This window comes from Salmo salar, chromosome 01, assembly GCF_965601325.2.
Source record: "Salmo salar chromosome 01, fSalSal1, whole genome shotgun sequence".
Classification (NCBI taxonomy): Eukaryota; Metazoa; Chordata; class Actinopteri; order Salmoniformes; family Salmonidae; genus Salmo; species Salmo salar.
Genome location: NC_138291.1, coordinates 156,256,582 through 156,280,356, shown reverse-complemented (window position 1 = coordinate 156,280,356; position 23,775 = coordinate 156,256,582). Strand labels below are relative to the sequence as shown.

Here is a 23,775-nt window from a genome sequence, read left to right as displayed (position 1 = left end):
CATATATGTTATTTCATAGTTTAGATGTCTTCACTATTATTCTACAATGTAGAAAATAGTAAAAATAAAGAAAAACCCTGGAATGAGTAGGTTTTGACTGGTACTGTATAAGTGGCTGTTGGCCCTGTCAAAGGCCTGTGACTGACCAATGCCTCCTGCGAAGTTGGGGTACAGGTCGTCGGTGAAGAGGGGTTCTGGCAGCTCTCTGAAGTACAGCTTCAGAGTCCCGGCGATGGCGTTCACATCCATCTCACTCATCATCACAGACACGTCTTTGTTGTCTGTGGGAAAGATGGCAATGCTCAGGAAGACAGGTAGAAAGTGTAGCCATGGCAACAGCGGATGGGGAGGCAGCCAGCCTCTGTTATTTCTGCCATTCACAAAAACACACTGCACCTCAGATCATTGGCAGAAAGACATTGGCTGAGGACGCAACATGCCCCCCAAACTAAGCTGTAAATGTCATAATCAGAGAAATCACCACACACGAGTGCACACACAAATGCACACACACAAACGTTCCTACACACGCACACAAAAACACAAAATGCTAACACTAGTACACCCACACATAGGAATTAGTAAGCCTACACAAGAAATTAAACTGGGTTAAGCACCCAAACTTGACATATGGAAAATGTACCCATGATTCCCAACAACGGAGCACCATAATCAGAAGTTGACCTAGGGGACAGAGCAGGGTAAGACACATTGATCCTACAGTAGTCAGTCCAATAGACTTGAATTTGCAAGGGAGTGCACAGAGAGGATAGCCTGATGGAACCAGCCTGATGGAAGCGGCCTGATTGCTGCATTCAGTACTGTATTTCACTTCACGTATCAAGGCTGGTTCCACCAAGCTACAGAAAGTCCACAGAGAGTATGCCATATGCTATACTGTAGCCTATTCCCACTTCCAGGGCTTTACTGAGAGGGGGAGCCAGGGGGAAGTAAGGCCTTGGTACTCACTGGTGTCGAAGGCAGCCTTCAGGGCCTGGATGTCTGTAGCCACCCCTGAGACCCGGTAGATTCCCACCTCCTCCATGCCCCTCCGCTCAATCTCCTCCAGACACTGTCTGACGATGTAGGGAACCTTGGAGTGCTCCCGTCTGGCATGGGGAGACAGACAGACAGACAGACAGACAGACAGACAGACAGTTAGTTAGTTAAGGAACAGCATACCATGGGGATATTTTTCAGTTGGATGCACAGTTGCATCTTTAAATGTAATAGTATCAAAAATGTGTGAGCAATTATTAAAACAACAAAAAACATTCCCACTGACAATGAGGTGTACTGCTGGCTGTCGCTGCATTCTTGTAGTATGTGAACGCAAAATATAAACACACATTGACTGTGTACTTTATCATGTTTATTATTATCCTGGTGACAATATGCACAACTACCGCTGTGTGTTCTGTTGTGAGTTCACGGACTACAGCGCGCAGGTCGAGCTGGCACTGGCAGGCAGCTCTGCAGTGATGTTTGTTCTCTGTTGGTGTTATTGGTGACATGCTGTCTCTCCAGCCTTAACTGGCCATGCTGTTTAACCTTATTAGTCCACTCGTTACTAGCAATCCTCATTAGCGTCACTCACCAACATTGGCAACAAACCTAACCTCAACTGCTCTCTCTCCCTCTCCCACACTCACCTCTGTCTGTCTGTGTGCCCACTGCCCACTGTACCCAGAGCCTACTGCCCATAGTGACAGTGCCCGCTGCTGCCAACCGCCCTGTGGAGCATGCTGCCAGGCCATGCCAGGTGAGGCCAGGGGACAACTGAGGGACTGTCTGAGGATGGGCACACTGCCTGCCAGGTGCCTGCTCAGTGCCCCATGCCAAGGGCCATTAAGACAGTCTCTCCATAGATAGACACCACCAAAGTATGTACCACCAAAGTATGCACCACCAAAGTGTGTACCACCAAAGTATGCACCACCAAAGTGTGCACCACCAAAGTATGCACCACCAAAGTATGCACCACCAAAGTATGTACCACCAAAGTGTGTACCACCAAAGTATGCACCACCAAAGTATGTACCACCAAAGTGTGTACCACCAAAGTATGCACCACCAAAGTGTGTACCACCAAAGTATGCACCACCAAAGTATGCACCACCAAAGTATGCACCACCAAAGTGTGTACCACCAAAGTATGCACCACCAAAGTGTGCACCACCAAAGTATGCACCACCAAAGTATGCACCACCAAAGTGTGTACCACCAAAGTATGCACCACCAAAGTGTGCACCACCAAAGTATGCACCACCAAAGTGTGCACCACCAAAGTATGCACCACCAAAGTATGCACCACCAAAGTATGCACCACCAAAGTGTGTACCACCAAAGTATGCACCACCAAAGTATGCACCACCAAAGTATGCACCACCAAAGTGTGTACCACCAAAGTATGCACCACCAAAGTGTGCACCACCAAAGTATGCACCACCAAAGTATGCACCACCAAAGTATGCACCACCAAAGTATGTACCACCAAAGTGTGTACCACCAAAGTGTGCACCATAGGAACACTCAGAGTCTGTGTAGAGTAGAGTAGTAGCCACAACCAATAATACTTACAAGATCATAAAAGACCACTCTGTATCTATCTAACTGCTGCAAAGAGGAGATCTAGTGGTGGAGGAGCATACAAGGCACAAAGGCACGTTAAGAGTAACATCATTGTTTATATTGATTTAGGACTATTGTACAACCACTCAAGATTCAAAGATTCTACACTAATTGTATGCCTAGGGCCTCAGAGCTTGTGTGTATTTTCCAGTAAGGATCTCTCCCCCTCTCCCTCTCTCCCTCTCTCTCCCGCTCTCCTCCTCTCCCCCTCTCCCCCTCTCCCCCTCCCTATTGTCTTCTTATCAATGACATTTCCCTTCTGTAAAAACCAACCAAATCTCTCTTTTGTTGCTTTGCTATTCTCAGGCAGTGTCCCAAATGGCACATTCCTCCTTACATAGTGTACTACCTTTGACCATGGCCCATAGAGCTCTGGTCAAAAGTGGTGCACTATATAGGGAGTAGGGTGCCATTTGGGAATAAACAGAGGTTTGCCAGATGCTTTCCCAGACTTTTTGTGATCTCTTATCAGACTGAAGAAGGGGAACAGATCAGTTCCTGACCAGGGCTGGTGCATGGGGGAGTGAGTGAGTCGTGACATGGGAATGTAGTTGGGATTATGTGGATTGAAAGGCTCACAATCACCACAGGGGGTCCGTCCCTCTACCTCCCTCCTCTCCTCCCCATCTTCTTCCTCCTCCTTTCCTCAGAGAGATTCTCTGGCTGTGTTACAGCAGGCTTTCTGCATGGTTACCATATACAGTTGAAGTCAGAAGTTTACATATACCTGAGCCAAATATATTTAAACTCAGTTTTTCACAATTTCTGATATTTAATCGTAGTAAAAATCTTCTAGTCTGAGGCTAGTTAGGATCACCACTTTATTTTAAGAATGTGAAATATCAGAATAATAGAAGAGAGAATGATTTATTTAAGCTTTTATTTCTTTCATCACATTCCCAGTGGGTCAGATGTTTACATACACTCAATTAGTATTTGGTAGCATTGCCTTTAAATTGTTTATCTTGGGTCAAACGTTTCAGGTAGCCTTCCACAAGCTTCCCACAATAAGTTGGGTGAATTTTGGCCCATTCCTCCTGACAGAGCTGGTGTAACTGAGTCAGGATTGTAGGCCTTCTTGCTCTCACACGCTTTTTCAGTCCTGCTCACAAATTTTCTATAGGATTGAGTTCAGGGCTTTGTGATGGCCACTCCAATACCTTGACTTTGTTGTCCTTAAGCCATTTTGCCACAACTTTGGAAGTATGCTTGGGGTCATTGTCCATTTGGAAGACCCATTTGCAACCAAGCTTTAACTTCCTGACTGATGTCTTGAGATGTTCCTTCAATATATCCACATAAATGTCCTCCCTCATGATGCCATCTATTTTGTGAAGTGCAATAGTCCCTCCTGCAGCAAAGCACCCCCACATCATGATGCTGCCACCCCCGTGCTTCATGGTTGGGATGGTGTTCTTCGGCTTGCAAGCCTCCCCCTTTTTCCTCCAAACATAACGATGGTCATTATGGCCAAACAGTTCTATTTTTGTTTCATCAGACCAGAGGACATTTCTCCAAAAAGTACAATCTTTGTCCCCATGTGCAGTTGCAAACTGTAGTCTGGCTTTTTTATGGTGGTTTTGGAGCAGTGGCTTCTTCCTTGCTGAGCGGCCACTTGTTTTACTGTGGATATAGATACTTTCCTCCGGCATCTTCACAAGGTCCTTTGCTGTTGTTCTGGGATTGATTTGCACTTTTCGCACCAACATATGTTCATCTCTAGGAGACAGAACGCGTCTCCTTCCTGAGCGGTATGACGGCTGCGATGTCCCATGGTGTTTATACTATTTTTTGTACAGATGAACGTGGTACCTTCAGGCATTTGGAAATTGCTCCCAAGGATGAACCAGACTTGTGGAGGTCTACAATTTTCTTTCTGAGGTCTTGGCTGATTTCTTTTGATTTTCCCATGATGTCAAGCAAAGAGGCACTGATTTTGAAGGTAGGCCTTGAAATACATCCACAGGTACACCTCCAATTGACCCAAATTATGTCACTTAGCCTATCAGAAGCTTCTAAAGCCATGATATCGTTTTCTGGATTTTTCCAAGCTGTTTAAAGGCACAGTCAACTTAGTGTATGTAAACTTCTGACCCACTGGAATTGTGATACAGTGAATTATAAGTGAAATAATCTGTCTGTAAACAATTGTTGGAAAAATTATATGTGCAAAGTAGATGTCCTAACAGACGTGCCAAAACTATAGTTTGTTAACAAGACATTTGTGGAGTGGTTGAAAAACGAGTTTTAATGACTCCAACCTAAGTGGATGTAAACTTCCCACTTCAGCTGTAGGTGGTCAGGGAGTGTGTTCAGGATATATTTATATGAGGGCACTATTGAACTCACTTGGTCACTGTGGAAATCTTGATTCCAAACACGCCCATGGGTTTCCGTGATGGCATCCTCTTCAGACTAAACTCTCGGCTGGTAAACTTCATAGAAAGCTTTACCTCCATCTGGAGCAATGGGAGAAAGGGTGAAATGACAGTTTAAACCAATTTACAATGACAACAGATGGTTAGTTAGTAAAGATAAGAAGCAGATCAGTTACAGATAAGAGTTAAGGATAAGAGTTAAGGATAAGTAACAACCAACATTTATAGGATCACATGGCATGGCACAAACACAGACTCCTCCTTTTAACGGTGCCGACACACTCCCACACGGACTCACCCCGGTCATGGGGACAACCGTTCTCTGCCAGTCTTTGCCTTGGAGCGTCTGGGGATCAAGCTGGAGGGAGCAAAACCAGATGGTTGGTTAGTACACCAATACACACAGACACTAACAGACTCAAACACACATACAGACAAGAAAACGCCAACATTAGGCTACCTTATAATGCATCATCAGTGCGCACACACACACACACACACACACACACACAATTCCCCTCTCCGTATATATTATTTGTTTCTGTCAAACTATTGAACATCAGTTGTCCTATCAGTGAGGGGGGTTACCATGCGTCTTAGCAGGGCACTGCGTACACACCTCCATGGCTTCGACCCCCCCCCCCCCCCCCCCCCCCCCACGGTAGGTCGCCCCTCTCCCTCTCCATAGTGCCCTCCACACTGACATTGCTGCAGGCAGTGTCTGGCCAACAGAGTGTAGGCCTTGCCTTGCATCCCATCTCCTCTGTCCTCAACTACTTCACCTGTCATGGCTCTCTGTGTAGAGAAACTGTCAAAGTCTCCAAACTAGTAAGATATTCTTTATCCAGTTGGCTTCGGTCTAGTATACATGTTCTGTGGTATGAGGGAGTTGGTGGTAGATGCTCAAATCAGGCCCATACTGCTCCTCTCATTCTTTTCTCCTCCTCTTTCTCTCTTTTGGTCCTCTTTCTTTCTTTCTTTTCCTCCGTCAGTAGAGCTGTAGTCTCAGTAGGTGTGTATCCTGTCTCTGTGTGTAGCCTAACTCAGCCCAGTCGATAATGATCTCCAGTGGTCCAGGAAAGCTGTTTCACCCTACACACACCTGCCGCGCTCGCTCTGAGGAGTGTGTGAGGATCACAAGCTAAAGTACGTCCTTATACACACAGGTGTGGATTGCACTACAGGACGACCGCTTGTTTCTGCACCTCTCTCGGTCTCCTCCCCTCTCTTCTGCATTATCCCCCCTCCTGCTTTTCTTCCCTCTCTCCTCCTCTCTTCTCTATTAGTTACAGCTAATCCCTCTGCTTAAGTTAGTTTCGGTGTAAGCTGTAAAATGCACCATCCCCCCAGTGGCCTCCAGCCAAGCCTTGGGTAACCCTACCGACCCCTCTCTTCACTGGGTGTCCCCCCCTCCCCCCACTACACCCTGCCTAGCGAGCCCAGCCCAGTGTGCCAAATTCCCACCCTCTATATGTGTGTTTGGATGAAAAGTTTATCTGAATCATCAGCTGGAGCTTTCATACAAAGCTGCTCAGCTTTGGCAACATGGCCCACTGCTGTGTGTGTTTGTGTGTGAACCGCCTGGGGACATGGTCTCTCTCCATCATTATGAAGCCAGATAGAAGCTATGTATTAGAAGACTACTGAGCAACATAGCACATACATCAGAGGATGAGAGAACACAGTAATCCATAAGCAAACACATGGTACAGTATGTACAGACTGGGGTAGGGATGATTCTGCGTTGATGAGCATTCACACAGTTTGATTACACATTTTTGAACCACCATCACAGTTGGCATGGCAATTATCCAGTTACCATGGTTACCACTGGAGGGGATGTATATCCACATCTAAGCAGTAAGTATTTCAAGTCTTCATCCTGTTGTATTCGGTGCACGTGAAAAATACAATTTGGTTTTATTGATTTTGACAAACCAGAGAAGAACTCACTGTCTCCAGCCACCATGAATGGCCCTTCTCTAGGGTATAGTTTCCCCCTAGGTACAGATCCAGGATCAGCTACATCTTCCCCAACATTAACACCTTGTGAAATTGCAAAACTTAACTCGTTTTTGGGGGCAACTACATCCTGCAAGACTGCCCCTGGCCGGGTAACTGTGTCTGTTATTGGACATCACTGAATACTGAAAGGTTTACACACACACACACACACCTGTCCAAATGGGGGGGGGGGGAATAGGGAACAGTACACCCCTCCCAGGACGTGGACCAGATCAAAGCAGAGGCTCCATGGCTCTGATACACTAACCAATGTCTTTATTCACCTGCCTTTCCTTGAAACATGAAGGTCTATGTACACAAAGCCTACCAGGCCCTATCCAGCACTCCATCCCTCACCACCCACATGCAAAAAGAGACGTGCGCGCACACACACCAGATCTGGTTACCCATGGGTCAGACTCATCAGAGGCACATGATATTTACAGGAAGAACACATTAATTATGGACCCTGATTCAACCACAGTCAAGATGGGCTGATACTGTACCCTCTAACATACATTTCTCAAAGCAAAAAACATAATTAAATGAATAAAAGCAAAGAAGAGCAGTTCACTCAACTCATAACTCCTGATCATGACCCAATCCAAGTGTTGTCCTCGGTCTCTCTACAGCTTTTCACAGGTTACTGGATCAACTATCTGGTTCTGAAGCTCAGTTGGGTTATGACTAGAGCTCGGCAGGTCTATTTACCTATTAGATACCTTTTTGCAGGTTCTAAGTCTGGAATTTACACATCTAATCACTGTAGACAGTCTATCCTACTACTCACATAATTAGCTAATTCATTAATTATATCAGCTGAGCACTCAGCAGTGTCTAGTCCACATCTAGGACATTGGGACCACAATCTCACCACACTGTCATAACCATAATGTCATCAGGCTATGTTACTATGGTGACGTAAGAGCGTGAAGGTGATGACGTACCGGGATCTGTCCTTTGCCGATGATGCGGTCGGTGCTGTCTCCGTCCTCTTTGTTCTGCTTAGTCTTGTTGTAGCTCTTCTCATAACACAGCAGCCTCAGGGTCTGAGAGCCCTCCAGGTCTATCTCAAACTCCTGAAGCAGAGAGAGAGACAGAGAGAGAGACAGAGAGACGTTAGGAGAGAAAATGCCACAGAAACCACAGGTTGCCTAAAGTAGCTTTACAGTCATTTCTCGAAGGACCAATTGTCACGACTTCCGCCGAAGTCGGTTCCTTTAGGTTCTAGATAGCACCTTTTTTCTAAGAGTGTATACGTTATCAGTTAAGTGCTGTAAATGTGAATGTATTGTCAACAGCAGACAGCACAGCTGACGGAGGTTCCTGGTAGTTATGTAAAAGAACACACTGCATATGGTTTCCACACGGTTAGGGGCCGCAACACATTCCATTAACATTTCTACAGACATGAGTCATCAGAAGCTCCTCATTAGCTGACACTATTTCCACTTTGCTGAGCAATGTAATTAAGCAGCAGAAGCAGCAGCAGTTCCTTGGGCCTGATGGAAAATTCCTGCTGCAGATAAACAAATTCACCGATTGTGTTTTTAAACACAATAGCTCTCATGACACACAAGCACTTTGTGTTTGGCTCTGACATCCAGCACCGAAATACGTGACGACTGTGTGTTTGTGTGCTTTCTGCCGTTACCTCCTTACTGAAGAGGCCATACGGCTTTCTCATTAAGACACTATAACATCACAACACCAGATGTCTTGGTCTTGGTAGTACCCAGAAAATGCAGATACTGTACTCTGCATATGTCTGGTAATACCAGTACAAGTTCTTACCTCGTTCCATTTGGGCTCTGTGGTATAGCGATACACCCGCGTCTTGGCTTTGTTCGCAAAGTAGCCAAAGGAGTCCACCTCTAACGTGCAGTACAGATCTGAGAGGAGAAGAGGAGATGCAGTCACAGTTACAGTTGAAGTCGGAAGTTTACATACACCTTAGCCAAATATATTTAATCTCAGTTTTTCACAATTCCTGACATTTATACCTAGTAAAAATTCCCTGTCTTAGGTCAGTTAGGATCACCACTTTATTATAAGAATGTGAAATGTCAGAATAATAGTAGAGAGAATGATTTTATTTCATCTTTTATTTCTTTCATCACATTCCCAGTGGGTCAGAAGTTTACATACACTCAATTAGCATTTGGTAGCATGGCCTTTAAATTGTTTAACTTGGCTCAAACATTTCGGGTAGCCTTCCACAAGCTTCCCACAATAAGTTGGGTGAATTTTGGTCCATTCCTCCTGACAGAGCTGGTGTAACTGAGTCAGGTTTGTAGGCCTCCCTGCTCGCACACACTTTTTCAGTCCTGCTCACAAATGTTCTATAGGTTTGAGGTCAGGGCTTTGTGATGGCCACTCCAATACCTTGACTTGGTTTTCCTTAAGCCATTTTGCCACAACTTTGGAAGTATGCTTCGGGTCTTTGTCCATTTGGAAGACCCATTTGCGACCAAGCTTTAACTTCCTGACTGATGTCTTCAGATGTTGCTTCAATATATCCACATAATTTTCCATCCTCATGATGCCATCTATTTTGTGAAGTGCACCAGTCCCTCCTGCAGCAAAGCACCCCCACATCATGCTGCCACCCCCGTGCTTCACGGTTGGGATGGTTTTCTTCGGCTTGCAAGCCTCCCCCTTTTTCCTCCAAACATAACGATGGTCATTATGGCCAAACAGTTCTATTTTTGTTTCATCGGACCAGAGGACATTTCTCCAAAAAGTACAATCTTTGTCCCCATGTGCAGTTGTAAACCATAGTCTGGCTTTTTTTTATGGCGGTTTTGGAGCAGTGGCTTCTTCCTTGCTGAGCGGCCTTTCAGGCTATGTCGATATAGGACTTGTTTTACTGTGGATATATATACTTTTGTGCCTGTTTCCTCCAGCATCTTCACAAGGTCCTTTGCTGTTGTTCTGGGATTGATTTGCACTTTCGCACCAAAGTACGTTCATCTCTAGGAGACAGAACGCGTCTCCTTCCTGAGCGGTATGACGGCTGCATGGTCCCATGGTGTTTATACTTTCGTACTATTGTTTGTACAGATGAACATGGTACCTTCAGGCATTTGGAAATTGCTCCCAAGGATGAACCAGACTTGTGGTCTACAATTTATTTTCTGAGGTCTTGGCTGATTTCTTTAGATTTTCCCATGATGTCAAGCAAAGAGGCACTGAGTTTGAAGGTAGGCCTTGAAATACATCCACAGGTACACCTCCAATTGACTTGTGTCATGTACAAAATTACTTGTGTCATGCACAAAGTAGATGTTCTAACCGACTTGTCAAAACTATAGTTTGTTAACAAGAAATTTGTGGATTTGTTGAAAAACGAGTTTTAATGACTCCAACCTAAGTGTGTGTAAACTTCCGACTTCAACTGTAGATTCACCCAAAAGACTACGACTAGTGGTGGTCTCTATGACGATACAACACAAAATTAAACAGAAGAGTAGAATGGACATTGTCATCCTAGCAACAAAAAAAATCAGCCATTTTGGTCAGGAAAACTTCTCTATGTGATCTCAATATGATACCCTCTTTAAATGAACTGTCATAAACGTAAAGCATACTACTGTTGATGAGAACAATTTTTTAACAATGTTATTACAAAATCACATGAAATATATGTTGAAGTAACCTCTATCAAATTATATGACATTCACCAGAACAGTTCTGTTTTACAGAACAGCTGTGGCCCCTGTAAGCTTAGAGTATCAGTGTGTCCTAAATTACACCCTATTCCCTATATAGTGTACTACTTTTGACCAGAGTAGTGCACTATAAAGGGAATAGCGTGCCATTTGGGGCGCAGACTAATGCCTGTGTCATTACTCCTGTAAGGTATGTACAGTATAGAGGCACTTCTCGGTGGAGGGTCACTCACTCAAGCTCTGTTTGAGGCCCGAGGCCGAGTGGACGATTACATTCAGGAATCCATGGAGGCCAGGGGATTCATCCTCTGGAAAAACACAAGGAAGAGAGATGAAGGCTTAGAGAGGAATGGAAGATACAGGTAAACTGCCAAAATAAAGGAAACACTTGAGTAAATGAGGGATACAAAGTATACTGAAAGCAGGTGCTTTCACACAGGTGTGGTTCCTGAGTTAATTAAGCAATTAACATGGCATCATGCTCAGGGTCATGTATAAAAAGCCCAGTTGCCCATTATTTTGACATCCATGGCTAGAAGAGATGTCAGTGACTTTGAAAGGGGGGTCTCAAAGGAGTATAGGGGGTTGAAATGGCGTGTGTGTGTCTCAGTCACCAGATCTGAACACATATGGGAGATTCTGGAGTGGCGCCTGAAACCGCGTTTTTCACCACCATCAAGAAAACACCAAATTATGGAATTTCTCATGGAAGAATGGTGTTTCATCCCTCCAATAAAGTTCCAGACACTTGTAGAATCTATGCCAAGTCACATTGAAGCTGTTCTGGTGTCTCAACACCCTATTAAGACACTTTATGTTGGTGTTTCCTTTATTTTGGCAGTGGCAATTACCTGTAGATCCATGTTAACATTGGAATGCTGAATGAAACTATAAAGAGCCCCAAATAACTCTATTCTCTTCACTCTAGAAACTAAACTACACCATGAAACAAAGATAAATGACGTAAAGAATGATAGCAAAAAGCTTTGGAGCACCTTCAATTACATTTTGGGCCAAAAGGCAAACTCAGCTCTATCATTAAATCAGATGGCTCATTCATCACAAAACCCACTGATATTGCCAACTACTTTAATGTTTTTTTCATTGGCAAGATTAGCAAACTTAGGCATAACATGCCAGCAACAAACGCTGGCACTACACATCCAAGTATATCTGACCAAATTATGAAAGACAAGCATTGTCATTTTGAATTCCGTAAAGTGAGTGTGGAAGAAGTGAAAAAATTATTGTTGTCAATCAACAATGACAAGCCACCGGGGTCTGACAACTTGGTTGGAAAATTACTGAGGATAATAGCGGACGATATTGCCACTCCAATTTGCCATATTTTCAATCGCTGGTTGAAAACTGTTTTCTGCCCCTCCCAAAAGATAGAATTTGTAGATAATTGGCCCTCTTTCTGGGACTCACCCACAAACAGGACCAAGCCTGGCCTGTTGAGGAGTGACGGACTCCATCCTAGCTGGAGGGGTGCTCTCATCTTATCTACGAACATAGACAGGGCTCTAACTCCTCTAGCTCCACAATGAAATAGGGTGCAGGCCAGGCAGCAGGCTGTTAGCCAGCCTGCCAGCTTAGTGGAGTCTGCCACTAGCACAGTCAGTGTAGTCAGCTCAGCTTTCCCCATTGAGACCGTGTCTGTGCCTCGATCTAGGTTGGGCAAAATTAAAAATGGCGGTGTTCGCTTTAGCAATCTCACTAGTATAAAGACCTCCTCCATTCCTGCCATTATTGAAAGAGATTGTGATACCTCACATCTCAAAATTGGGTTACTTAATGTTAGATCCCTCACTTCCAAGGCAGTTATAGTCAATGAACTAATCACTGATAATAATCTTGATGTGATTGGCCTGACTGAAACATGGCTTAAGCCTGATGAATTTACTGTGTTAAATGAGGCCTCACCCCCAGGTTACATTAGTGACCATACCCCCCGTGCATCCGGCAAAGGCGGAGGTGTTGCTAACATTTACGATAGCAAATTTAAATTTACAAAAAAAACAAAACAACAATGACGTTTTCGTCTTTTGAGCTTCTAGTCATGAAATCTATGCAGCCTACTCACTCACTTTTTATAGCTACTGTTTATAGGCCTCCTGGGCCATATGCAGTGTTCCTCACTGAGTTCCCTGAATTCCTATCGGATCTTGTAGTCATAGCAGATAATATTCTAATTTTTGGTGACTTTAACATTCACATGGAAAAGTCCACAGACCCACTCCAAAAGGCTTTCGGAGCCATCATCGACTCAGTGGGTTTTGTCCAACATGTCTCTGGACCTACTCACTGCCACAGTCATACTCTGGACCTAGTTTTGTCCCATGGAATAAATGTTGTGGATCTAAATGTTTTTCCTCATAATCCTGGACTATCGGACCACCATTTTATTATGTTTGCAATTGCAACAAATAATCTGCTCAGACCCCAACCAAGGAGCATTAAAAGTCGTGCTATAAATTCTCAGACAACCCAAAGATTCCTTGATGCCCTTCCAGACTGCCTCTGCCTACCCAAGGACGTCAGAGGACAAAAATCAGTTAACCACCTAACCGAGGAACTCAATTTAACCTTGCGCAATACCCTAGATGCAGTTGCACCCCTAAAAACTAAAAACATCTGTCATAAGAAACTAGCTCCCTGGTATACAGAAAATACACGAGCTCTGAAGCAAGCTTCCAGAAAATTGGAACGGAAATGGCGCCACACCAAACTGGAAGTCTTCCGACTAGCTTGGAAAGACAGTACCGTGCAGTATCGAAGAGCCCTTACTGCTGCTCGATCATCCTATTTTTCCAACTTAATTGAGGAAAATAAGAACAATCCGAAATTTCTTTTTGATACTGTCGCAAAGCTAACTAAAAAGCAGCCTTCGCAAATGGAGGATGGCTTTCACTTCAGCAGTAATAAATTTATGAACTTCTTTGAGGAAAAGATCATGATCATTAGAAAGCAAATTACAGACTCCTCTTTAAATCTGGGTATTCCTCCAAAGCTCCATTGTCCTGAGTCTGCACAACTCTGCCAGGACCTAGGATCAAGGGAGATACTAAAGTGTTTTAGTACTATATCTCTTGACGCAATGATGAAAATAATCATGGCCTCCAAACCCTCAAGCTGCATACTGGACCCTATTCCAACTAAACTACTGAAAGAGCTGCTTCCTGTGCTTGGCCCTCCTATGTTGAACATAATAAACGGCTCTCTATCCACCGGATGTGTACCAAGCTCACTAAAAGTGGCAGTAATAAAGCCTCTCTTGAAAAAGCCGAATCTTGATCCAGAAATTATAAAAAACTATCGGCCTATATCGAATCTTCCATTCCTCTCCAAAATTTTAGAAAAAGCTGTTGCACAGCAACTGACTGCCTTCCTGAAGACAAACAATGTATACGAAACGCTTCAGTCTGGTTTTAGACCCCATCATAGCACTGAGACTGCACTTGTGAAGGTGGTAAATGACCTTTTAATGACGTCAGACCGAGGCTCTGCATCTGTCCTCGTGCTCCTAGATCTTAGTGCCGCTTTTGATACCATCGATCACCACATTCTTTTGGAGAGATTGGAAACCCAAATTGGTCTACATGGACAAGTTCTGGCCTGGTTTAGATCTTATCTGTCGGAAAGATATCAGTTTGTCTCTGTGAATGGTTTGTCCTCTGACAAATCAATTGTACATTTCGGTGTTCCTCAAGGTTCCGTTTTAGGACCACTATTGTTTTCACTATATATTTTACCTCTTGGGGATGTCATTCGAAAACATAATGTTAAATTTCACTGCTATGCAGACGACACACAGCTGTACATTTCAATGAAACATGGTGAAGCCCCAAAATTGCCCTCGCTAGAAGCCTGTGTTTCAGACATAAAGAAGTGGATGGCTGCAAACTTTCTACTTTTAAACTCGGACAAAACAGAGATGCTTGTTCTAGGTCCCAAGAAACAAAGAGATCTTCTGTTGAATCTGACAATTAATCTGGATGGTTGTACAGTCGTCTCAAATAAAACTGTGAAGGACCTCGGCGTTACTCTGGACCCTGATCTCTCTTTTGAAGAACATATCAAGACTGTTTCAAGGACAGCTTTTTTCCATCTACGTAACATTGCAAAAATCAGAAATTTTCTGTCCAAAAATGACGCAGAAAAATTAATCCATGCTTTTGTTACTTCTAGGCTGGACTACTGCAATGCTCTACTTTCCGGCTACCCGGATAAAGCACTAAATAAACTTCAGTTAGTGCTAAATACGGCTGCTAGAATCCTGACTAGAACCAAAAAATTTGATCATATTACTCCAGTGTTAGCCTCCCTACACTGGCTTCCTGTTAAGGCAAGGGCTGATTTCAAGGTTTTACTGCTAACCTACAAAGCATTACATGGGCTTGCTCCTACCTATCTTTCCGATTTGGTCCTGCCGTACATACCTACACGTACGCTACGGTCACAAGACGCAGGCCTCCTAATTGTCCCTAGAATTTCTAAGCAAACGGCTGGAGGTAGGGCTTTCTCCTATAGAGCTCCATTTTTATGGAATGGTCTGCCTACCAATGTGAGAGACGCAGACTCAGTCTCAACCTTTAAGTCTTTACTGAAGACTTATCTCTTCAGTAGGTCCTATGATTAAGTATAGTCTGGCCCAGGAGTGTGAAGGTGAACGGAAAGGCTGGAGCAACGAACCGCCCTTGCTGTCTCTGCCTTGCCGGTTCCCCTCTTTCCACTGGGATTCTCTGCCTCTAACCCTTTTACAGAGGCTGAGTCACTGGCCTACCGGTGTTCTTCCATGCCGTCCATGGGAGGGGTGCGTCACTTGAGTGGGTTGAGTCACTGACGTGGTCTTCCTGTCTGGGTTGGCGCCGCCCGCCCCCCCCCCCCCCCCCCCCTTGGGTTGTGCCATGGCGGAGATCGTTGTGGGCTATACTCGGCCTTGTCTTAGGACGGTAAGTTGGTGGTTGGAGACATCCCTCTAGTGGTGTGGGGGCTGTGCTTTGGCAAAGTGGGTGGGGTTATATCCTGCCTGTTTGGCCCTGTCCGGGGGTATCATCGGATGGGGCCACAGTGTCTTCTGATCCCTCCTGTCTCAGCCTCCAGTATTTATGCTGCAGTAGTTTATGTGTCGGGGGGCTAGGGTCAGTCTGTTACATCTGGAGTATTTCTCTTGTCTTATCCGGTGTCCTGTGTGTATTTAAATATGCTCTCTCTAATTCTCTCTTTCTCTCTTTCTGTCTTTCTCTCGGAGGACCTGAGCCCTAGGACCATGCCTCAGGACTACCTGGTATGATGACTCCTTGCTGTCCCCAGTCCACCTGGCCGTGCTGCTGCTCCAGTTTCAACTGTTCTGCCTGCGGCTATGGAACCCTGACCTGTTCACCGGACGTGCTTGTTGCACCCTCGACAACTACTATGATTATTATTATTTGACCATGCTGGTCATTTATGAACATTTTAACATTTTGACCATGTTCTGTTATAATATCCACCCTGCACAGCCAGAAGAGGACTGGCCACCCCTCATAGCCTGGTTCCTCTCTAGGTTTCTTCCTAGGTTTTTGGCCTTTCTAGGGAGTTTTTCCTAGGGAGTTTTTCCTAGCCACCGTGCTTCTTTCACATGCTTTGCTTGCTGTTTGGGGTTTTAGGCTGGGTTTCTGTACAGCACTTTGAGAATATCAGCTGATGTACGAAGGGCTATATAAAAATAAATTTGATTTGATTTGATTTGTTCCCTCAGGCCTGGAGGGAAGCTAAAGTCATTCCGCTACCCAAGAATAGTAAAGCCCTGTTTACTGGCTCAAATAGCCGACCAATCAGCTGGTTACCAACCCTTAGTCAACTTTTGGAAAAAATGGTGTTTAACCAGATACAATGCTATTTTACTGTAAACAAATTGACAAAAGTCTTTCAGCACACTTATAGGAAAGGTCATTCAACAAGCACGGCACTAACACAAATGACTGATGATTGGCTGAGAGAAATTGATGATAGAAAGATTGTGGGAGCTGTTTTGTTAGACATCAGTGCGGATTTTGACATAATCGATCATAGTCTGCTGCTGGAAAAATGTATGTGTTATGGCTTTACACCCCCTGCTATATTGTGGATAAAGAGTTACTTGTCTAACAGAACACCGAGGGTGTTCTTTAACGGAAGCCTCTCCAACATAATCCAGGTAGAATCAAGTATTTCCCAGGGCAGCTGTCCCCTTACTTCTTTTTCAATCTTTATTAATGACCTGCTACTGGCCTTGAGTAAAGCCAGTGTGTCTATGTATGCGGATGACTCAACACTATACACATCAGCTACTACAGCGAGTAAAATCACTGCAACACTTAACAAAGAGCTGCAGTTAGTTTCAGACTGGGTGGCAAGGAATAGGTTAGTCCTAAATATTTCAAAAACTAAAAGCATTGTATTTTGGACAAATTATTCACTAAACCATAAACCTCAACTAAATCTTGTAATAAATAATGTGGAAATAGAGCATGTTGAGGTGACTAAACTGCTTGGAATAACCCTGGAGTGTAAACTGTCATGGTCAAAACATATTGATACAACAGTAGCTAAAATGGGGAGAAGTCAGTCCAAAATAAAGCCCTGCTCTACCTTCTTAACAGCACTATCAACAAGGCAGGTCCTACAGGCCCTAGTTTTGTCGCACCTGGACTACTGTTCAGTCGTGTGGTCAGGTGCTACAAAGAGGGACTTAGGGAAATTACAATTGGCTCAGAACAGGGCAGCATGGCTGGCCCTTAAATGTACATGGAGAACTAACATTAATAATATGCATGTAAATCTCTCATGGCTCAAATTGGAAGATAGTCAATCTATGAGCACACAGCTCGGACACCCATAAATACCCCAGAAGACATGCCACCAGAGGTCTCTTCACAGTCCCCAAGTCCAGAACAGACTATGGGAGGCGCACAGTGCTACATAGAGCCATGGTTACATGGAACTCTATTCCACATCAGATAACTGATCTAAGGAGTAGAATCAGATTTAAAAAACAGATAAAAATAGACCTTCGGCCTCCCGAGTGGCGCAGTGGTCTAAGGAACTGCATCGCAGTGCTAGCTGTGCCACTAGAGATCCTGGTTTTAGTCCAAGCTCTGTCGCAGCCGGCCGCGACCGGGAGACCCACGGGGTGGCGCACCATTGGCCCAGCGTCGTCCGGGTTAGGGGAGGGTTTGTCCCATCGCGCTCTAGCGCCTCCTATGGTGGGCCGGGCACAATGGACGCCGAAACGGTCGCCAGGTGTACTGTGTTTCCTCCGACACATTGGTGCGGCTGGCTTCAGGGTTAAGCGGGCATTGTGTCAAGAAGCACTGTGGCTTGGCTGGGTTGTGTTTCGGAGGATGCACGGCTCTCGACCTTCGCCTCTCCCGAGTCCGTACGGGAGTTGCAGCGATGAGACAAGACTGTAACTACCAATTGGATACCATGAAATTGGTGGGAAAAAGGGGTAAAAAAATAAATAAAATCTATACACCTTATGGAACAGCGGGGACTGTGAAGAGACACACACACAGGCACAGACACATGTACACATGATAAGACACACACTCTACACACACGTACACATGGATATTGTATTGTAGATATGTGATAGTAGAGTAGTGGCCTGAGCGAACACACTCAATGTGTTGTGACAAGTGTTATGAAATGTAATGTTATGTAATATTTTACACGGTATAGGAAGAGTAGTGGGGATCCTTAATACATATAAATACAAACTAAGATTAAAAAATAGACCAAGAACTACAAACAAGTACAAACTGCAAACTATTCTGACAACCATAACTTCTATTTTGTTCCTATTTTTCTTTGGATACAGTCTTTCTCCACTTCAGAGCACATCGTTGATACATCTGACAGAAAAACTCTGGGCCAGGAGTCAGAGCAGAACATTGAGGAACATCTGGTACCTTGGCCTTCTTTGTTGATGGTGAGTGGGATGTGGTGGACAGTCTGCAGCTTCACACAGGAGTTGGTCAACATCTGTAGCTCCATGGAGGTCAGGGAGAAGCTCTTGAAGCCTGGGACCATACAACCACAGGGTCAGGGTTCAGGGGTCAGAGTCACCCACACAGTATGTCACAGTACAGTGTGTATGTTAATGCTGCACGTGAGCAAATATTTGTTGTTTCAATTGGTGGTTCAATTTACACAATGGACTACAGGTCAGAATATTGGGCATCTTCTATCATCTAACCTGAGCCAATGGCTGCTCCTTACTCAAACACTCATTGCTTACAGAGTGATACTGAAGAGGTTTAGTCACAGTAGAATACTGAGGGCCACCTACATTTCTTCTGCTGTTCCCGGATCGTCTCCTTCCACTCAGCACGCTCGTAATCTGATGACATCAGAAACATGTAACCCTGAAACACAGTACACACGTAAATACAATACAGTCATATACAGTCTATCAAAGATGATGAGGGTGATGGTAATGGTGATGATAGCTTGTTGTTGATGATGATAAGGGTGATTGTAATGATGTAGAGGGTGATAGTGATGGTGATGATAGTTTGTTGTTGATGATGAGGGTGATTGTAATGATGTAGAGGGTGATAGTGATGGTGATGATAGCTTGTTGTTGATGATGATGAGGGTGATTGTAATGATGTAGAGGGTGATAGTGATGGTGATGATAGCTTGTTGTTGATGATGATGAGGGTGATTGTAATGATGTAGAGGGTGATAGTGATGGTGATGATAGCTTGTTGTTGATGATGATGAGGGTGATTGTAATGATGTAGAGGGTGATAGTGATGGTGATGATAGCTTGTTGTTGATGATGATGAGGGTGATTGTAATGATGTAGAGGGTGATAGTGATGGTGATGATAGTTTGTTGTTGTTGATGATGAGGGTGATTGTAATGATGTAGAGGGTGATAGTGATGGTGATGATAGCTTGTTGTTGATGATGATGAGGGTGATTGTAATGATGTAGAGGGTGATAGTGATGGTGATGATAGCTTGTTGTTGATGATGATGAGGGTGATTGTAATGATGTAGAGGGTGATAGTGATGGTGATGATAGTTTGTTGTTGATGATGAGGGTGATTGTAATGATGTAGAGGGTGATAGTGATGGTGATGATAGCTTGTTGTTGATGATGATGAGGGTGATGAAGAGGAAGACAGGGGTTCACCTTGCCGTTCCTGTTGTGTACTCTGAGGGCCATACTGGGGGAGGTGAGCAGCAGAAGAGACTCCTGCTCTGACAGCTTCTTCCTCAACCTGTCAGTCACCTTCGACCCTTTGTTGGCTCGCTAGACAGAAGAAAATAAATGTGTCAAAAGACCTGTTAACTACATTTACATACTATGGTATGTGTGTGTGCGGATGCATGCATGCGCGTGTGTGTGTGTGTCTGTGTGTGTGTACACTGTCTGTGACGTACCTTCTCTCTCTGGATCTCACTCTTGATGTGGGAGATCTTGACCTTCATGGCGTCCAGCTCCTCATCAGGCACCTGGGGGATGGGCAGAGGCTCTGACTCATCTGCGTTCTGGAAGGTCAGGTCTGACAGAGGGATGTACCACTTGGAATCATACTGCTGACTCTTCCTGTAGAGAGGGAGGGATGGAGATAAAGATGAGTGAGAGAAAGAGAGAGAGAAAGAGAGAGAGAGACAGAAAGAGAGAGAGAGAGAGAGAGAGAGAGAGAGAGAGAGAGAGAGAGAGGAAGTGATATGATTAGAAATCCTAGCATCTTGAAGACAGACATGTCCTGGAATATGTTAGAAGAAAAGAAGAGTTGAACATAGACAGAACGATGGGAAGACTATTTTACCCTCCGATCTGTTTCTTGAGCTTGGCGCAGAGCAGCAGGTCGGTGAAGAGGAAAACATGGCGGAGCTTCCTGGCTCCCTCCACCAGCTCCACCATGAAGCTGTCCTTCAGCAGCTGGCGGTTCTACGAGACCACACAATCAGCCATCAGATCAATCTATACATCAGCTGATCAAACAATACCATACACTTCCATATTTTCTATTGGTTAAGACACTGTGGTGTGTGTGTGTGTGTGTGTGTGTGTGTGTGTGTGTGTGTGTGTGTGTGTGAGGGGGGGGCGGGGGGGGGCTCTCTTATGCCACCATGATCCAGAAGGGGGCAGTGATGTTTTCCACACACAGCTGTACATTAATAGCTCTGTGTATAAAATAAAACAGCTTGCATCAGGAGAGGGCCAATGTTACAACACTGTTCCATATGCCTTGTCTAACCTCATGAAGGCGTACAGGAGGTACATTTCTGAACAGGTCCAGCAAGTCTACAGCACGTCGGGAGGATCTTTGAAGTAAAGAATAACTAACTAAAGCATATCTACGGCCAACATAAGAAGGGCATATCTGAACAAAGCACATAGTCCATGTGAGGACATTACAGATTTACTGCACTCCCTACAATGAACGGTCTGATAAAGCTAGGCCTGAGGGGTAGAGGCTCACCCCCCCACCTCCCCCCCCCCTCCCCCGTTTCTGTGTGTGTGAGTCATCCACGCTCACACACACCTAACAGGGTCTCCCCCGGCAAAGTGCAGGGTTGTTGCTGTACCAGTCAGTGTGTATGGACCATCTTAAAGGGAATGTCGAACAATGGCTCAGAGTCTCTGATCCAGGCAGCAGCACGTCACACAGGACCCCAGAAAGAGTAGATACTGCATGAGCTGCAGATAATAGGATCCTAATAAATAACCCAAAAACACAGGCACCAGAGACATGCTAGGACACCTTGCTCTGTGCCTGTCCTCAGCCTGATTGACATTTAGAGTCTGATATCCCTGCTAAGAAGATGAGACACTTCTAATTTACTCATTCCCAATGGCTGCTCTAATTATTCATTAGATAGATAATGAACACAGCTGTGATAGATCACTTCCTCATTGGCTTATTAAAAATAACATTTTAGGCTCTCAAATGGTATCATTTATTTAAAAAGTGAACGTAGTTGGGGGCCAAAATGGCTACACACTGTGGCTTTGATGTAAAGAGTGACCCCACAATCTGTCGGACACAGTGGAGGGGTGTACCTCTTTTAACTGATGACCATCGTACATGTTGATCCTCTTTTCGGTTTGGGACGAGGTTTCATCAGCTGCTCAGTTTGCATTGACAAATTCCCCCGACCTTCCAACTACAACACTGTGTTCTGTGGTGCTCTCTGAATACTGTATTATTAAAGCAGCGTGTATGTATTGTACATCACAGGGAACAGCATTTCGTTCAATCAAATCACGTCTTCGATCCTGCTGGTCGTGGCTTGTAAGGGAGGGATCCAATAAGATAATAGCTCACCAGGAGATCATGGGGTGATTGCTAGAGATAAGCCAGTCAGGGGGATAACAGAGAGATTTAGGGATTACATGATGTCCTCTTGTGTATTGTAAGTGTATACTGGCCCTCCTAGAAAGTGAAGGGGATAGGGCGCCCAAACATTAGGGACACATCTGTTTGTTTACCTTGTCAAACACAATCAAATGATCCTCCAGGCTGCAGATAACGACACTACATACAGTACACACTTTATATGACCCAATCATGTTACAATGCACCGTTCTAGATGCAGCCAGACTACTGACATTCTCCCTGAGGGACTCCTAATCTTTCTCTCCCCCTGAAAGACAAGGTCCTCCTCGTCAAATACGCTTTACTAAGGCCTCCAGAAGAAATATGACTTTGGCCATCTCTCATAATCGCTGACTAAAACGGCAGCAGCACTATCGAGAAAAGAGAGACTCGGTCTGTGACGCATGCTGACAGCAAAGAACGCAGACAGCGAAGAACGCCGACAGCGAAGAACGCCGACAGCGAAGAACGCCGACAGCGAAGAACGCCGACAGCGAAGAACGCCTATGAAATATTGACCAGTTCGTGGTAGTCTCTCTGAGTGCTGTACATGTGTGTTTGTGTGCATGTGTCTGTGCATAGATGTTCAAAATATATATATTTAGAGTCTGCTCTCAGAACCATCCACACACTGTGTGTGTGCCTCTCCTGCATGCCTCTCCTGCATGCCTCTCCTGCATGCCCAAACACACATCAGAAGCACATCACTCCCGGAGGCACAGAGACAGAAAGAGAGAGAGAGAGAGAGACAGAGAATGGCACAGAGAGGAGGGGCAGAGACAGAGAGAGACAGAGAGAGACAGAGAGGAGGGACAGAGACAGAGAGAGACAGAGAGGAGGGACAGAGACAGAGAGAGACAGAGAGAGACAGAGAGAGACAGAGAGAGACAGAGAGGAGGGACAGAGACAGAGAGAGACAGAGAGAGACAGAGAGGAGGGACAGAGACAGAGAGAGAGAGACAGAGAATGGCACAGAGAGGAGGGACAGAGACAGAGAGAGACAGAGAGAGACAGAGAGGAGGGACAGAGACAGAGAGAGACAGAGAGAGACAGAGAGGAGGGACAGAGAGAGAGAGAGACAGAGAGAGACAGAGAGGAGGGACAGAGACAGAGACAGAGAATGGCAGAGAGAGAGAATGAGGGGACCACTCTCTGTATATATATATATATATATATATAATATATATATATATATATATATTAGAGAGAGAGAGAGAGGGCAGAGAGAAAGAGAGAAGGGAAGAGAGAGATACAAAGAAGAAAGAGAGGAGAGAGAGAGACAAAGAAGAGGGAGAGAGAGAGGAGGGAGAGAGAGAGATAGAAAGAGAGAGAGACAGAAAGAGAGAAACAATATGACAAAATGTAAAAAATAAAAAACAATTAGAGTGTCATTTATCCAAATTTGAAACCCTTATTCAAGGTTTCAAAGACCTCTGATGAGGATAGGCTACCCGTCCTGTTGGGGGAGGACACAGAGAGCTGTGGGTTGGCAGCACACTACACTGCTGCCTGCCATAAGATGAGGGACAGTGTCTGACAGACCAATCAACCTGCACATGTACTCTACTGTATGCTTATTGTTATTGTTGAATGTATGGTTATTTTGACCCTTGGTTATTGTTGTTACTGTTGTCCCGTTGACAATTTTGATTCTTATTATTTTCATATTGTAAATATCCAAAGTAAGCTTTGGCAATATGTACATTGTTACGTCATGCCAATAA

General features: G+C 44.7%; 1 protein-coding gene across 1 annotated transcript in view; it reads right to left on the bottom strand.

Annotated features, from left to right (window-relative positions):
• Positions 1-23,775, bottom strand: part of LOC106566295 (breakpoint cluster region protein) — a 129,360-nt gene that overhangs the window by 13,529 nt on the left and 92,056 nt on the right. Inside the window, exons 9-20 of the mRNA XM_014134192.3 lie at positions 20,498-20,619; positions 20,106-20,271; positions 19,855-19,974; positions 19,002-19,077; positions 18,622-18,732; positions 10,918-10,992; positions 8,808-8,905; positions 7,961-8,092; positions 5,308-5,367; positions 4,981-5,090; positions 970-1,109; positions 147-281 (exon numbers count right to left, since the gene is read on the bottom strand). Of these exons, the coding sequence (XP_013989667.3) occupies positions 147-281; positions 970-1,109; positions 4,981-5,090; positions 5,308-5,367; positions 7,961-8,092; positions 8,808-8,905; positions 10,918-10,992; positions 18,622-18,732; positions 19,002-19,077; positions 19,855-19,974; positions 20,106-20,271; positions 20,498-20,619 (1,345 nt within the window). The remainder of the gene's footprint in view (positions 1-146; positions 282-969; positions 1,110-4,980; positions 5,091-5,307; positions 5,368-7,960; positions 8,093-8,807; positions 8,906-10,917; positions 10,993-18,621; positions 18,733-19,001; positions 19,078-19,854; positions 19,975-20,105; positions 20,272-20,497; positions 20,620-23,775) is intronic.